This window comes from Orbicella franksi, chromosome 9, assembly GCF_964199315.1.
Source record: "Orbicella franksi chromosome 9, jaOrbFran1.1, whole genome shotgun sequence".
NCBI classification, from domain to species: domain Eukaryota; kingdom Metazoa; phylum Cnidaria; class Anthozoa; order Scleractinia; family Merulinidae; genus Orbicella; species Orbicella franksi.
The window spans coordinates 1,426,688-1,441,007 of record NC_138153.1 but is presented as its reverse complement, the minus strand read 5'-3'; the positions used below and the strand labels follow the sequence as shown (position 1 = coordinate 1,441,007).

The window sequence follows — 14,320 nt, the reverse complement described above, 5'->3', positions numbered from 1 at the left end:
AAGCGACTAGGAGTATTTCTACTCCCCCCTGGATGGGATGCTAGTCCATCGCAGGGTTACCCCCAGCATTAAGCTCGCCGGTACCCATTTATACACCTGGGTGGAGAGAGACACTGTGAGAGTAAAGTGTCTTGCCCAAGAACACAACACAATGTCCCCCGGCCAGGGTTCGAACCCGGACCGCTCAATCCGGAGACGAGCGCACTAACCATGAGGCCACCGTGCCTCCTACCTACACAGCCTACATCTCATTAATCCCCCGCATATACCTACACAGCCTACATCTCATTAATCCCCCGCATATACCCACATAGCCACAACTCATTAATCCCCACATAAACCTACACAGCCAACATCGCATTAATCCCCCACATATACTTACATAGCCTGCAGCTCATTAATCCCCCACATATACCTTCATAGCCTACAGCTCATTAATTCCCCACATATACCCACACCTCATTAATCCCCTACATAGACCTGCATAGCCTACATCTCATTAATCCCCACATGAACCTACACAGCTTACATCTCATTTATCCCCTACAGAAGGGTCATAATGAGGGCTTTAAGATTTGCCGATGCATTTTTGTGGTTACATCGGCAAAGTTCTTCTTTTAAAAACGCTTTTAGGGTCGAGAAAGTAAAATTGGCTATGTACTTACTTTTTTTACGTCACGCGTGATTGATGAAAAAAAATCTCCCTGATGCGTGATTTAATGGAAAAATTCAGCGTGATGAATGATTGGTACCCCACCTTTGCCATCCACTTCCGCGACTAACGCTGTCGTTTCATCGCCCATTACAAAATGCAATTTGACACCGTTATAGTTTTACTTCCGGTCTGCGGTACATGAAAGAGAGGCTAGAAAGGCCAGTGTGGACGTAAATCGACCTTGCTTTCGACTGTAACTCTTGATGGGGAATCGCAAGGTATAAATATTTCCCTTACTTTTTACTTTTCCGTTGGTTTCATAAGTATTTTGTGTCCGGCCTAAAGGGTATGGGAATTTTACCTGCTGCGTTGGTGACTGGGGGGACTTCATTCGATCAAGGTAATTGGCATAATTTTAACAGTTTCGGAAACATCAAATGAAACAGAGAGATCTTCGGGATAAAGTCACCGATTTAACGCCTCAATAAAGACTCAATAAATTGAACAAAGCTCTGAGAGCTCTCAATTGTAATATTTTAATTACACATGTAAAATTTCTGAAAGAGGTATGCCCCCAAAGAACAGCAAAGTTCCCCTCAGCACCGGCGGCAAGCGGGGAGGGGGGGGAGACACAAAGAGGAACGTACCTTTTAGGGTGTTCAGGCTCAATAGGTCAACAGCGGGTTCTGACAGGATATATAGAGGATATTACACGGTGGCGAGAAGGTATGAATTTTATGTTCGAGTGGCAAGATATTGTTCTTGCCACAAGAACATAAAATTCATATCTTCGAGCCAACATGTAATGTTCTTTTTATTATATGGAGAAACCAATTCAACAAAAGCAAAAGGCGGGAATCGTGAAGTCATTGAACGATACGACACTCACAAAGGTGACATACGGAAAATACGCCACTCGGGTCCCTGATGAAGTGGCGTATGGAATCTACGAGTGGTTTAGTTCCCAGTAAAACACTCTTCTCCATATAATAAATGGATATATGGCAGGAGATATGTTTCAATCAATTTTATGAATAGAAATTATTCTTAGCAATTGTTTTTGTTGCTATAAAAAGTTATGAAAGTGTCAGTAAATGTGTTGTTTTAGAATTGGTACCTGGTACCGCAACCAACTGTTGTGCCCCCTGCCAGTTTGGATTTTTAACCATGTTATGGTCATTTGCATTATTTGTTTCATCAATTGGTTTCATTGGCCCTGAAAAGTCTCATTGGAGAAGTGGTCAATTAAGATATTTATTTATTTATTTATTTATTTATTTATTTATTTATTTATTTACCTCTTAGGGGTGAAAAAAAATTAAGCCACACCCACAAAGCAGGATCTTGGTATCTCTTAGGTGCTCTTTTCAAAATTTCCGATAAGCAGCCCCGTCCTTTTTATATGGGATTTTGGGCTATTTTTGGGACCTGACAGAAGGATCTAATACTCACTCCAAGCCTGGATTGAACCCTGGATCCCTGGATCTGCCAGTAATAACTAGTGATGTTATCCAGGGACCAGATCCCAGGATCTCTAGTCAGGTCATTCGTCACTGTATAAAAAAGTCACAGTCAAAATAATTGTAAATGTTAATTTTGATTCTTCTTTACAGGATTTTGTGTTCTCCATAGCAACAACTTGGAATGGGGAACCTGTTAATCACAGCCCTGTGGAGTTAAAAGTTAGTTCCGAAAACAAGACCTCAGTGAGGGTTGATGTGGCTGGACCTCTATTTAATGATCCAGGACCTCCACCGGTGACCTCAGGAAGGCCCTGTCCTGAATTGTGGGAATATGAAGGTTAAGTTGCTAGTGGTAACTGCAAGTTGATAGTTTTGACTCGGGTACTCAACAAAGTTTTTTGTGGGAAGGCCCTCCCCTGAGGTCCATTATTTGCCCCTTGCCCTTTTATATACCAATTTGACAGAAAAGGTACCCGTTTTGAACACCTTTTATTGAACAAAGTACCACTTTCATGTAACTGCTATAACTGGCCTGTCTTATGGATAAAATCCCCAGAAAAGGAAGTATTGTCATTTTCATGTAGTGTTTACAGGGGTAAATTAAATGATACAGCCATAAGCTAAGGTGCATCTGTTGGAAATATTTTAAATATGAAAGGCCCATTTAAAAGTTTCCCTATCATTTCATATCTTAAATTGTGATTTTCCAACCCTTTTAAATACCTGAAGCCTCAAAAAGGAACCCCTTTCGGGTAGAGCCCCCCCTGTTTAGGCCATTATAGGGAGTACTCCCCCCTTCCCTGGGCTTTGACTTCATGCCAGCTCATGCCAACGCTAAATGGACTAATTTTTCATTCCTAGCTGACATAAAAAAATTGACTTTTTATAACCTCAACTGGCACACGTATCTCTGGACTGAATGGGTGGTTTTTATTTCTTGTTTGCTCTTAATTGTAGTGGCTGAGATTTTCTTCCTGGGAAAAGAAGATAAATATCTGGAGGTTGAGTTATGCCCGTAAGTGTTTCATTAAGTTACAGTCTCAAGAAAATATTGATTCCGCTCATGTACAAGCTACATAATTTACTTCATTATTAACTTGATAGCATTATTGTAGGCAGAAGTGCCAATTAAATTGCAGCCCCACTACCATCACCATGGAAATGTCTTTTTCCATGGTTTATAATCTTTGTGGTCCTCATCATTTTCAACAGATATCTTATCATGATGATGATGAAATATCTGTTGTCAGTACAGTATGACCTCAATTCAAAATAACAATACTTGCCCTCAGTCCTCCTTCATTTTTTCAAATGACCCCAGAAAGGAAACTGAACCAGCTTTCCAAAAAGCAAACTTGACAGTCTCCCTGAAATTCTACACTGGCACATTTAAAATAAAGTAAGAAAAGTACCCTCCCTTCTCCTCCCACTGTTCTTTATGGGTTATCCTGAATGAAAACAAAGCTAAAACCATTTTTGTTATCATTGTATTTTATTTAGTCATGGCCAGCATCTAGTGCTTTTTCTCAATGGCACAAGAAATATGGTAAAGGTAAGGTGAAAGAACTTTTGTTGCCATTTCAGCGACTATAAAATAATGAAAAATATGCAAGGATCAAAGTAGCTAGAGCCATGTTGCCAGCTAGCAGGTAATTCTCTGTATTTTCATGGTTTTGGAATTATATTAATATTTTTGCAATAATGACAGCGTACTAAACTGTGTGATACTAAAAAACCTAAACAAATGAAGTAGAGGATGACTTAAAATGTTTAGTCCTGAGAGGCACTGTGAGAGTGAAGTGGCTGTTTTATTAAAACATAAAAGTTTGGCATTTTGCCATTAAAAGCTAATTATATATTTTGGACTCACTGCTATCATATTTACAAGTCTCTTGAAAATTATTTCAGCAAATTATTCAATGACATAATAATATTATGTGACATTCTCACTTCAGGATAAACTTGATCTAAATTATACAGCTGAGATAGATGATGCAAGCAAAACATGGAAAGGAAGTGCCATTATACCATTAGAATACTTCCCTCCTGAAGTAACAAAGATTAATGCATATGCTATCCATGGATCTGGGAATGGGAGACAGTATGAAGCACTGTACCCAGCTTCCAAGGACTTCCACACACCCGACTTGTAAGTAGACTGCAAAAGGCAGGCATAGTGCACTATCTTGCCTTCATTCTTTCACCAAGATAAATAGTACCTGTAACTTACTGGATACAAATTTAGACAACATTTGGGTTGAAGTGGCAGACAGTGGCAGAGCTTGTCCTGGTTTCCTTGGAGTGAATTGATTGTCCCTACCCCTAAATGGGATGATAGTCACTAGTAATTTTTTAACCCCACCCCATCCCCCACAACCCAAGTATTTTTACATTCCTGGGTGGGGAAAGGCACTGTGACAATAAAATACCTTGGAATTGTGCACTGATGGGAGCACTGATGAAGTTGTGCCACATCTAAAAACACAATAAATTGGTCCCAGCCAGAGATCAACCACTCCAGTAAGGCCAACCAATGTATTGCCAACTTATATTATACACAGTCCAAACCAATGAAGCTGTTACCGTCTTAACATTTCACCAGACTTGAGTCTCAAAACAAGTTGCCATTAAAGCAAGCCAAATAAATAATATATACGGTAATATTGTTAGCAAAAAATAGTTTTAAACCTTGTTTACTATAATCAATCATCTTCCTTTCAGTCATCGCCTTCAGTTTTTCAAGAACTTTGATTTCAAGGCATTATTTCCTGAATCCTGGAGACAACCAGAATCAAACTATTGGACTCATATGTAACAAAGACATCAAGGAACAATCATGAATAGTTACTATAATTTTTTTTTAATAGTAAATTATTGGACCAAGTGAAGCACAATTTAGGGAGTAATAGCACAACTTATTTCAATTTTGGACCAGCATGCAGCAGTAGGCCGAGTTGAAATTAAAAGCATGATGACTTCCTGAATTGTATAACACAAGGTTCAGTTACTAATTGTATCCGTAACAAATTTCAAAATTAAAGAAGTCTTTTGAGAACTTCTTTTGAGAACTTCTTTTGAGCAAAAAGAGGTCAGGAGTGCTTTCCATAAGTTTTAAAAACCGTAGGAAACATTAAGGAAGCCACGAAAGTGCATGTAATTGACATGTGCATGCCGTAAGTATCCACTAACAGGTATCCAGTTACAAAAAGTTGTCACTGAATACCTTTAGTAGGACTGCCACATGATTGTATGCTGATTGTGTGACAAATAGGCATAAGGAGAACCAATCACGATTGAGAATTTTTTCTATAGATAATTAAGCACTTAACAAACCCTGGTCAGGAAATAAGACACATTCAAGTTATGGACAAGAGACACTTTTTAATTCCAAGCCAAGAGGCTACTAACAAGTTTAAACTGCCACTATCCTAATTATTTTCAACGTTAGTTTATAATAATATTTCTTTCCTGTATTAAAAAGTAAAACATGACCTCACAGGAAAGTATGAGCAAATAATGTATGAGAAACCACTAAGTGATATAGGAAATGTGTCCTTTTAATGCTTAAGTAATCCATATATGTTTAATAATCTATGTTCAGTCAAATTACCTGTAAAGAAAAAACACAGGCATTAGCTTTGAATAAAATATTTAACTCCATATGGATGAAATCTCTGCTTCTTCAACTTGAATTACACTGTGGGCAATCTACAGTATGTGAAACAATTAATGTCTAGTTTTGCAGTTTTTTATCACTGTAAGGTATTGATAATAGACCTAAAACCATTTTATGCTTCTGACACTTTCAATTAAAATTTCTGCTTGAGCCATGTCCATCCAAGCTAATCAGCCACAGAGATTGGTGTATGTCACTTTCGGAGGAGTACATGAAGGTGTTCACTTCAAAGTTAGGAATCATGGTTTGCACTCTACAAAATTCTTTTTTTCAGTTTGCAGAAGATAACTTAAGTATGTGTAAACATGCATAATTAAGCCATGTATTGTTGTGCTCAATATCCTTGCTTCCATGGCCACAATCATGGTTTTTATCAGGTCCCAAATGTTTTAAGGGTATGAATTTTACATGATGACGCTTTATGAAAAATATTTGTGGCAATATTTATCATTCCTGTAGTGACCATAATTATTATATACTTATCTAGAGCCTGGGACATTTTCTTGTCAACTAGGATGGGCATGGCTCAAGCAGGAACTTTATGGTTCTATTTCAGAAGGAAAAGCATTGGAATTGAGATGAAAGCTTTTGGGACTAATACCATTCTACAGAGATGCTGTAAAACTGAAAACCTCTGTAGGGGATACAAACACTTAAATCAATAACAGCTACTTTTAAACTGCTCCTCATATGAACTATATCTCTGATGCTTGTATCACGTCTGATTTAACTAAAAAGATCTTGTTAACGTATGAGTTTCCATGAAAAGTTCACAGTGTATTTCCAGCTCCAGTTGATGTTAGGATCAAGTTGAATCACAGCTATCAAGAAGTGTATGGCACCAGGCCCCAGCTCTTTATGAATAGGAGTCCTTTCTGACACTTGCATGTTGTTTAGTGACAAATGAAGATCAATGGTATATGTAACAAAACTGCATGAATTAGCAGCCTCAATTACCACACCTCTCTTGTGTTCTCGTAAAAGGATGAAAAGGCAGTTCTCATGCATCTCATCAGCTCTTGTAACGGAATCAAAGACATTGCCATAATGTTGCCATTTTGGCGTTGGTGGTTCTTTGGTTGTTGCAAAAGTTTCTCTTGAAACAGAAGGTGAGTTTGTGGTTGAATTATGTTTTGTTGTTCTTTGCTCACAGATGCAGAGTCTTAAATCAACTCCCTTGTCTACACAGCTCTGATAAATGCCATATTCACTGAATCTTGTGTATTGAACCAATTTCATGTTAATCAGCACACTTTCAGTGATCACTTGAACTGTAGCTGAAAACAATTCCTGACGTTGGACGTAAATATCAAGGGAGACTGTGAGAGTTTCACCATTTCTCTTTTCTCGCACATTATCAAACCTTTCTCCCTTGAGCCTTTCACAAGATCCAAAACCAGAAACTGGTCTATTTGTTTGGATGTTTTCAAGGAACTGAGTTTGTATCTTTCCATTAAGTTGCCCTAGCACAAATTCAGCTATAATAGAGTGAAATGAGTTTCCATGGACTTTTGTCTCCCATCCTTGACAAACGCAAAGTGAAGAACTGAGAAGTTGGAGGTCTTCGCAACTTCTGTTTCTTGAAATTGGTTCCAACAGGCCAAGATGCTGCTGTAGTCCCTTGTTGCCAATATCAAAGGCAACTGCCATTAAGGTGTAATGCAAATCAATGATGGACACCAGTCTCTTTTGATTTTGTTTTAATGTCTGCACTCTATTTTTGCCAAGCAGGTTTTGAACCCGATTTGGTATTACAATAAACAAGTGTGGTTGAAATACTTCAAACCGTCCCTCCATTGTTCTGGGAAAAGCACCATAGGTGTTGCCATGATCTGATAGTATTATGCTCAAAGTGTTTGGGTCAGTGCCTAAATTCTCTACAAAATTTGCTAGTCCTTCATCAAAAGTCTGAATTCTAAGTCCACTGTCTTCATGGCCCACATTCAGCATTGAAAAAGAGAACAGTGGTTTCTTATCTGAATCTGCATTCACTTCCTGGAGAAAATTTTCCAAGAAGTGTAAAAACAAGCTGTGGTAATGTTTTCCTCCATAACATATCTTCGAGGGGCCATGGAAAGGCTCTGGAACTCCAAAGCTCTTGAAAACTTCACAGCTTGAGTGGGTTATTCCTGTGAAATCAATAGAGTTCTTCTTTAACGTAGATGTTAAGTTGTGCCATATTTCCTTCAGTGGTAAACTTTGGTTCATAACTTTTAAGTCCCTAACCAGTCCCCATTCGTATGTCCAACACAGGTCTTCTTGCCACATTGTCTGATATCCCAAAGATTTAAACTTGTTAAACATTACATCTGCTTTGACAGGAACAGGGTTAACAAACTGTTCAATGTCAAGAAGTTCCCCTGAAAACAAGGTATTTATGTTCTCGAATGTCCTGTGTTTGATGGCATGAAACAGCTCAAAATCTAGAACCAATGCTGATGTATTTGCGTTAATGCTTCTAAAAGCCTTGACAGTTTGAGGAAGGGAGCGAAAGAAATGAGGTCTGGAGACAGAGTCGATTAGCATAATGTTGACATTAATTGCTTTGACTTGAAATTTATCGCGGGATTTATCAGCTGTTGCACCTCTAGGTGGAAGAAGAAAAAGCTGAGTCTTGGCCGTTGGATTCCAGAATTCATCACACCTCAGAAAAGCAAAAGGGAAATAGTCTTCTGCCGGTGCACTTTGAATATAGTTATTGAGGGCTTTCTCTACGTCTTGAAGGAATGAAAAGTGTCGCCAACTAAGGGAACCATCGTGTGGATCGATGAATCCCACAGAAATAATGTCTGATGATCCACAGCTTGTGGTATGGCATTCAACTTTAGGGTATCCTCTTGGTGTCTTTTCCATCCTACACAAATTCACCTGCGAGGTGTTGCAAGATTGATTCGCAGGATTCATCGTAAAGATGGATTTCGCAAAGGAACAGGCCTCTTTTCGAACTACTGGTAGACGACAGGATGCCGGCGTGGTTGAAAACGGCTTGGTGTGTATGGTCTGTATGGAAAACGGAGGGCATGCTGAGGCTGTTGAATTTGTTATGGCTTTGATCAGTTTGTAACGCAACACCTTCGGCCAGTCTCTGAGCGAATTCCACTTTCGGTACTCATCTTCATACTTTGTCAGATAATCTGAACCGTCCATAAATAAGATCTGATAAACCAAGACAGTAGCTGCCACAGAAGTCAGAGAGAGAAAGCAGAACATCCATATCTTTTTAAGGCGACGGGACCTAGAACTTAACAGTGAACTAAAACATGAACGAAGCATTGGCAAATAAACTTCACGCTTAAGCACTCAGGAGTTCCTGGCATCGGTGATGAAACTGGGCAGCTACACCTGCACAGGCAAGCAGACTAGCCATCAAATCACCTGTCGTTCTCAGGAAACCGTAAAGTGACGCGTAAAGTAGTCTACAGTGTGTCCGCCATCTTAAAATCAACTCAAAACAGCTGAATGAGCCCGCAAAGCGAACCGCATGTTAATTCAACATGGCGGAACTTTTGGAACACGGTGAAGATTGCACACGAAAGCCTTCTGCAGAATCAAATGCAAGATTGCACCGAAAATGCAAAGAGAGACTTGCAAAAGCCTGTCGAAATTGTAAGTAACCGAAAGGTAGACTTTCGACCTTTAAATCGAATGTTTATTTGACAATTTAGGGTGGCGTGATGGTGGCGTGATGCAATCACGCGAGGGCTTCATGACAAACCTTCTAAACGTTTCTGGTGCTTCCTTTAGCGGCATATGTTAGATTCATGCTGGATGCTATGAGTAGACTAGGATGGTAAGTACCTAGAAGAGCTAGTCAGTACTATGAGATAAAAAATGTATTTGTATCACTAAGGGCCTGTTTACAAGGAGAGAGGGTATATTTTAATACCCTTGTAAGCGGGTTACCCTAGCGAAGCGGCCTTACCCCTCGGTCACACGTGGCCGATCTCGTTCTAAGAACCCTACACTCGTATCAAAACCTGCCTACTGTAAAAACGCAACTTTTCAGGCCTCATTCTTCGATACAATTGTAAAACCCTGGAACATTATCTGTAATCTCGTCCCTCGTGACAAGTTTTCTAAGTATGTTTAAAAATTTTCTGCGCGCCACTTATTTTAAGCTTACTTTACTGGACATTACTCATAATATTGACATGCCCAGCACCTGGTTCCTTTCCCGTAACTGGCCTTGCCACCGCTCTTAATTTTATCTGACTGATTTTATTTGCACCTTTTTTTGTTTTTGTTTTTGTTTTTGTTGTTGTTTTTTAGACTCTTTTATTTGCACCTAACTGTGCACTATTAGTAATTAATTAGATTTATTGTCATTTCATTAAATTTTAGATTTCTTATCAGAATTTTTTGATTAGATTTTGGGTTGTGCCTCGCAAGGGATACTTTTTCCCGTTCGCGCAATCCCTTTTGGCCTTTTCATTTCTACTATTGATTTACTACTTATGTATATATTTAACTTATGAGACCAATAAAGTTGATAGACTAGACTCACACATTTCCTCTTGTTTTCTTTGTCGTGTTTACATGCTAGGGTTACCATGGCAGATGAGTTAACTTTTTCCCTTGTAAACACTCCAGGTAGGGTTAACCCACCTACTGGGGTTAACTTTCTACTTGTTTCCAGACCCTGTGAGTGTATTAAGTTGTACGGCCAGGTTGTAGGGTTAATGTACCTCTGAAATTTTGCTTGTTAAACTCAGGTTATGTTTTGCCCTCCAGCTAGGGTTAACCCACTCCTCCCTCCTTGTAAACAGGCCCTAAATAAATTTGACTATCAAAAAATGAAACAAGTATCAACACACATTGATCAGAGAATATTTTAGGAAACATGTTGACAAGCACTGCATCGGTCATGAGGTCAAGGGAAATTTGAGACATCCACTTTTTTTCAAGGAAAACAACAAATGAGGCCAATACGGGGGCTCCAGAGAAAAGGGGACTTCCATGTGAAAGGGGTCGGTGATGCTTGGTGGAAAATTTGAATTAGTCTCTGAAAGGAGAACAATCTGGGCATGGCTCAAACTTTATTTGAACCCTGAAAATATATAAACAATAGCCTCCATTTGGTGTGAAAATATGCTAGGATATTTGTCCGCATACATTATCAGTTCTGAGAAGCAAACAGTTTTCCAAGAGCATAGCTTGAGGAAAACTGTGAGCTTCAAGGAACAGATTATGTCCAAGGACAAATATCTGAGCATATTTTCGCTCCAAATGGAGGCTATTGTGTTTATTATTCTTCAAATCTTTTTCGTAACGCGTGCAGTTTTGTAAATTGGGGAATATTCTCAGATATTCCCCAGTTTCAGCTGGGGAATATTCGGTCACATGACGTGTTTAGACTAATCGCACATGAACAAAAATATTTGATGGATTATAAGACAGGATATTTTTGTTGGACAATTTTTTAGAAGATCCTGTATAATTATGGCTCTTTGAATTTAACAATAAAAAAAAATTGCGATAAAACAATTCATAAAAGCATATTAAAAGTTTGTTGACAACGTTTCAATGTTTGGCTAACGTCATTATCAAGTCAGAGTCAAAGATAAAAAATTTTTAATTACTAAAAAGACAGTGGGTGATGGAATGTTCTTTCAATCAAAGAGTTTTACGTGTATGGAATCTGTCTGCGTGTTGAGACTAGGATTGTGCTCCTTGATGTAAATCATCATTAATGTTTTATCGCAATTTTTTATCGTTAAATGTCCGCTTCTTTTTCGTCTATTTGAATTGCCTTACAAATGAAGCTATTTCATTTCACTTTAGTCACTCACCCAGAGGTGACCCCTCCCTTGAGAGAAACATGCATGTCATAACCCACCCCAGCCCCTTGTTCCACCCCCTCCCCTTCTTCCCTGCTAAGAAAGGATTATTTAACTCCAAAATTATTTGTGATTGCCTTAAGTGATGTGGATCCAGACAAACACTTCGTATGTGAACCCTGTGACCCAAAGCTTGTTGGAGGATTTGATCATGATGCCAAAGAGGTAGCCTTCAAAATAATATGCTTTTCACATACTTGTCTGTAAATATGTCATACTGACACATTACTTGAATGAATACCTCCCCTGGCTTAAAGGTAGGAAATTTAGAATGTTACATGCAATCATTAGTTAAGTAGGAAAAGTCAGGTTTCCCAGTACACTAAAATTTACTTTCCAGATAAGAACCTGTTTCAATTTTTAAGCCCAGCAAGTTCTTTCATATTGGGGAATTAGATGCCAAAATTTCAGCCAACAAGTTATGAATCACTAGTTTCTTTTAAGTGGGTGTCTACTGTATTTAAAATTGCAAATAGGTCTGGTCCAAGTCTGGTTGGATATTTCTTAAAATAATGATGGGACTTGATTGAAGCTTTGTTTTGTTTATGGAGAAAGAGAAAATCCTTGCACCAGGTGTCTAGAATGGTTATCTGGGAAATTTAGAATAGTCCAGCTCATTAAGGCCATTTTTTTGTTAGGATGATTGTCATGTTTTTATATTGTTTCCCCTTTTACAGATGTTCCTATGTGAGAATGCAATATACACCCAAAGTGCAATGGAAAATGTTCTAACTCACGAGCTCATCCATGCATATGATAATTGCAGAATCAAATATGATCCTGACAATGTGAAGCACTTAGCTTGTACTGAGGTATTTGTTTCAAGCATTTTATAGATGGTAACTTGCTTGTCCTCAATATGAATTTTTGCGATAACTGCAGAAATTCCTGCGTGCTCATTGGCTAATTTTCATTGTCAATAAGCGGACAGACACATGAATTTATAATTTATGCAATGTATCAATGAGCGAGACCGAACAATTTGACAATTTTTTATCATAACAAAACAAACTGACGTCAGTTTTTCACGGGTCTGTCCTGTTATTGACAATGAATTTTGTCATAACATTGTCAAAGTAGTCTGCAGATCCACTTGGCTATCGCCTCATGGATCCACAGTTACTTTGACAATGTTAAGACGAAATTCATGATCAGTAACAGGACAGATACATGAAAAGCTGACGTCAATATGTTAAAAGGACCCTTCATTACAAGGTACAGGGGGTCCCAGGAGAAAACAAGGGTGGAGGCTGAGGAAAAAGTGGGAAGTGGGATTTGTAAAAAGGCAAAATACCAGAAATTTGGAGGAGGTATGAATGAAGCATACCGTGGAAAGGAGACACTTCAGTCTGTAACCCTCCCAGATCTAGGATGAATTGTGACTGATTTATTAAACAAGTGCAGAAAGGCACGAGTTTCTAGAGGGGTATGGGGCCATACTTCCCCAGAATATAGTCCTCACCAAAATAGAAAACAATTATTTTTTTGTTTGTACCCATAGATTCGTGCTGCAAACTTGAGTGGGGATTGTTGGTTTTCTAAGGAGGCATTTGGACGCTTCAAATTCAGATGGAGAGCTCATCAGCAGGTATCTTTCCGATTACATAATTTGTTAAAATAATGTAACCTGAAGCTGTCTTTTTAACATCATGATTTTGCAGCCATCACCTGAAGAACATTTAAATTGTGATAACTTTTGCACACAAAAATATCTATCATTTTCATGTCAATGATCATAATATAGATTAGCCTCCAAGAGCTGAGCGGCTATAAATAGCTAGGGGGGCCCTGAGGTGCCTGTGACCCCCCTTTTGTAAGCCTTTTTAAGCAAACAACCTACAACAGGTGGCAAAATCAATATCGTGATGACAATCTGGTGAGTAGCATCACTTTGACAGAGTGTAACCCCCCTTTAAAAGTCCTGGCTATGCCCCTGTTTTATGTTTTGGCTGAGTACAGTTACAACACAAAAACCTGTGTCTTTAATCATGTAGACTGTAAGGGACCAAAGTAGCCTATTTTCAGGGCCATAAACACAACGGGAATCCTTTACATAGGCTGTTTACAAGGATCAATCCCACAAGCAGTCAGCTCCATCCAGTTACAAACACTTCCCAGAGATTTATAAAATTAAACAAATCAATGTTCTCTAGAACTAAACGGTTGTTTTCGATGTTTTTTTTTTTGCCAGGAGTGTGTTAAAACGAGAGCAGTTAAATCCATGTTATGTGTCAGAAACATAAGCAAGGAGGAAGCAGAGAAAGTTGTAGAGAGTGTATTTGATGCCTGTTTCCATGATACAGAACCATTTGAACGCATACCTCCTTGAACGAAGGACTGTGTGGACTATGATGCAACAGAACATCACATAAACAGAGAAGGAATCATGCTTCCTGATCACATCAACTTTATGCTATAAATAAAGTATTCTGTCCTGGGCTCAAACAATAATTGTTGGGAAAATAAAAAAAAAAAGACACCAGTAAAGGAATGGGAAAAGCACAGACATTTCTTGTGATCTTTTTTGCTCTTTCCCACTTTCTAAGTTAAGAGCCTCAAACAAGGTAACAGTTAATTTGACCGATGTCTGATGTCATCACTTGCCCTAAGAATGATATGTGGGACACTCAGTATATCAGCAGTTTGATTGACACAGGATGAATACCAGAAACACCGTCATTTTCACAAG

The 14,320-nt window shown here is 38.7% G+C and overlaps 3 protein-coding genes across 3 annotated transcripts; 2 read left to right on the top strand and 1 right to left on the bottom strand.

Moving 5' to 3' along the window:
• The first annotated feature begins 786 nt into the window (after window positions 1–786).
• Window positions 787–5,375, top strand: LOC145496447 (UPF0462 protein C4orf33 homolog). The gene is made up of 6 exons (XM_081476108.1): window positions 787–933; window positions 2,269–2,455; window positions 3,076–3,133; window positions 3,619–3,670; window positions 4,074–4,267; window positions 4,840–5,375. The coding sequence occupies exons 1-6, from the start codon at window positions 919–921 to the stop codon at window positions 4,931–4,933; spliced, it is 600 nt and encodes a 199-aa protein (XP_081332234.1). The 5' UTR covers window positions 787–918; the 3' UTR covers window positions 4,934–5,375.
• Window positions 5,376–5,479: 104 nt separating this feature from the next.
• LOC145496445 (uncharacterized) lies at window positions 5,480–9,067 on the bottom strand. The gene has a single exon (XM_081476104.1). The coding sequence runs from the start codon at window positions 9,065–9,067 to the stop codon at window positions 6,539–6,541; it is 2,529 nt and encodes an 842-aa protein (XP_081332230.1). The 3' UTR covers window positions 5,480–6,538.
• A 201-nt stretch (window positions 9,068–9,268) lies between these two features.
• Window positions 9,269–14,021, top strand: LOC145496448 (mitochondrial inner membrane protease ATP23 homolog). The gene is made up of 6 exons (XM_081476109.1): window positions 9,269–9,400; window positions 9,539–9,584; window positions 11,715–11,796; window positions 12,309–12,443; window positions 13,133–13,219; window positions 13,823–14,021. The coding sequence occupies exons 1-6, from the start codon at window positions 9,289–9,291 to the stop codon at window positions 13,958–13,960; spliced, it is 600 nt and encodes a 199-aa protein (XP_081332235.1). The 5' UTR covers window positions 9,269–9,288; the 3' UTR covers window positions 13,961–14,021.
• Window positions 14,022–14,320: the final 299 nt, after the last annotated feature.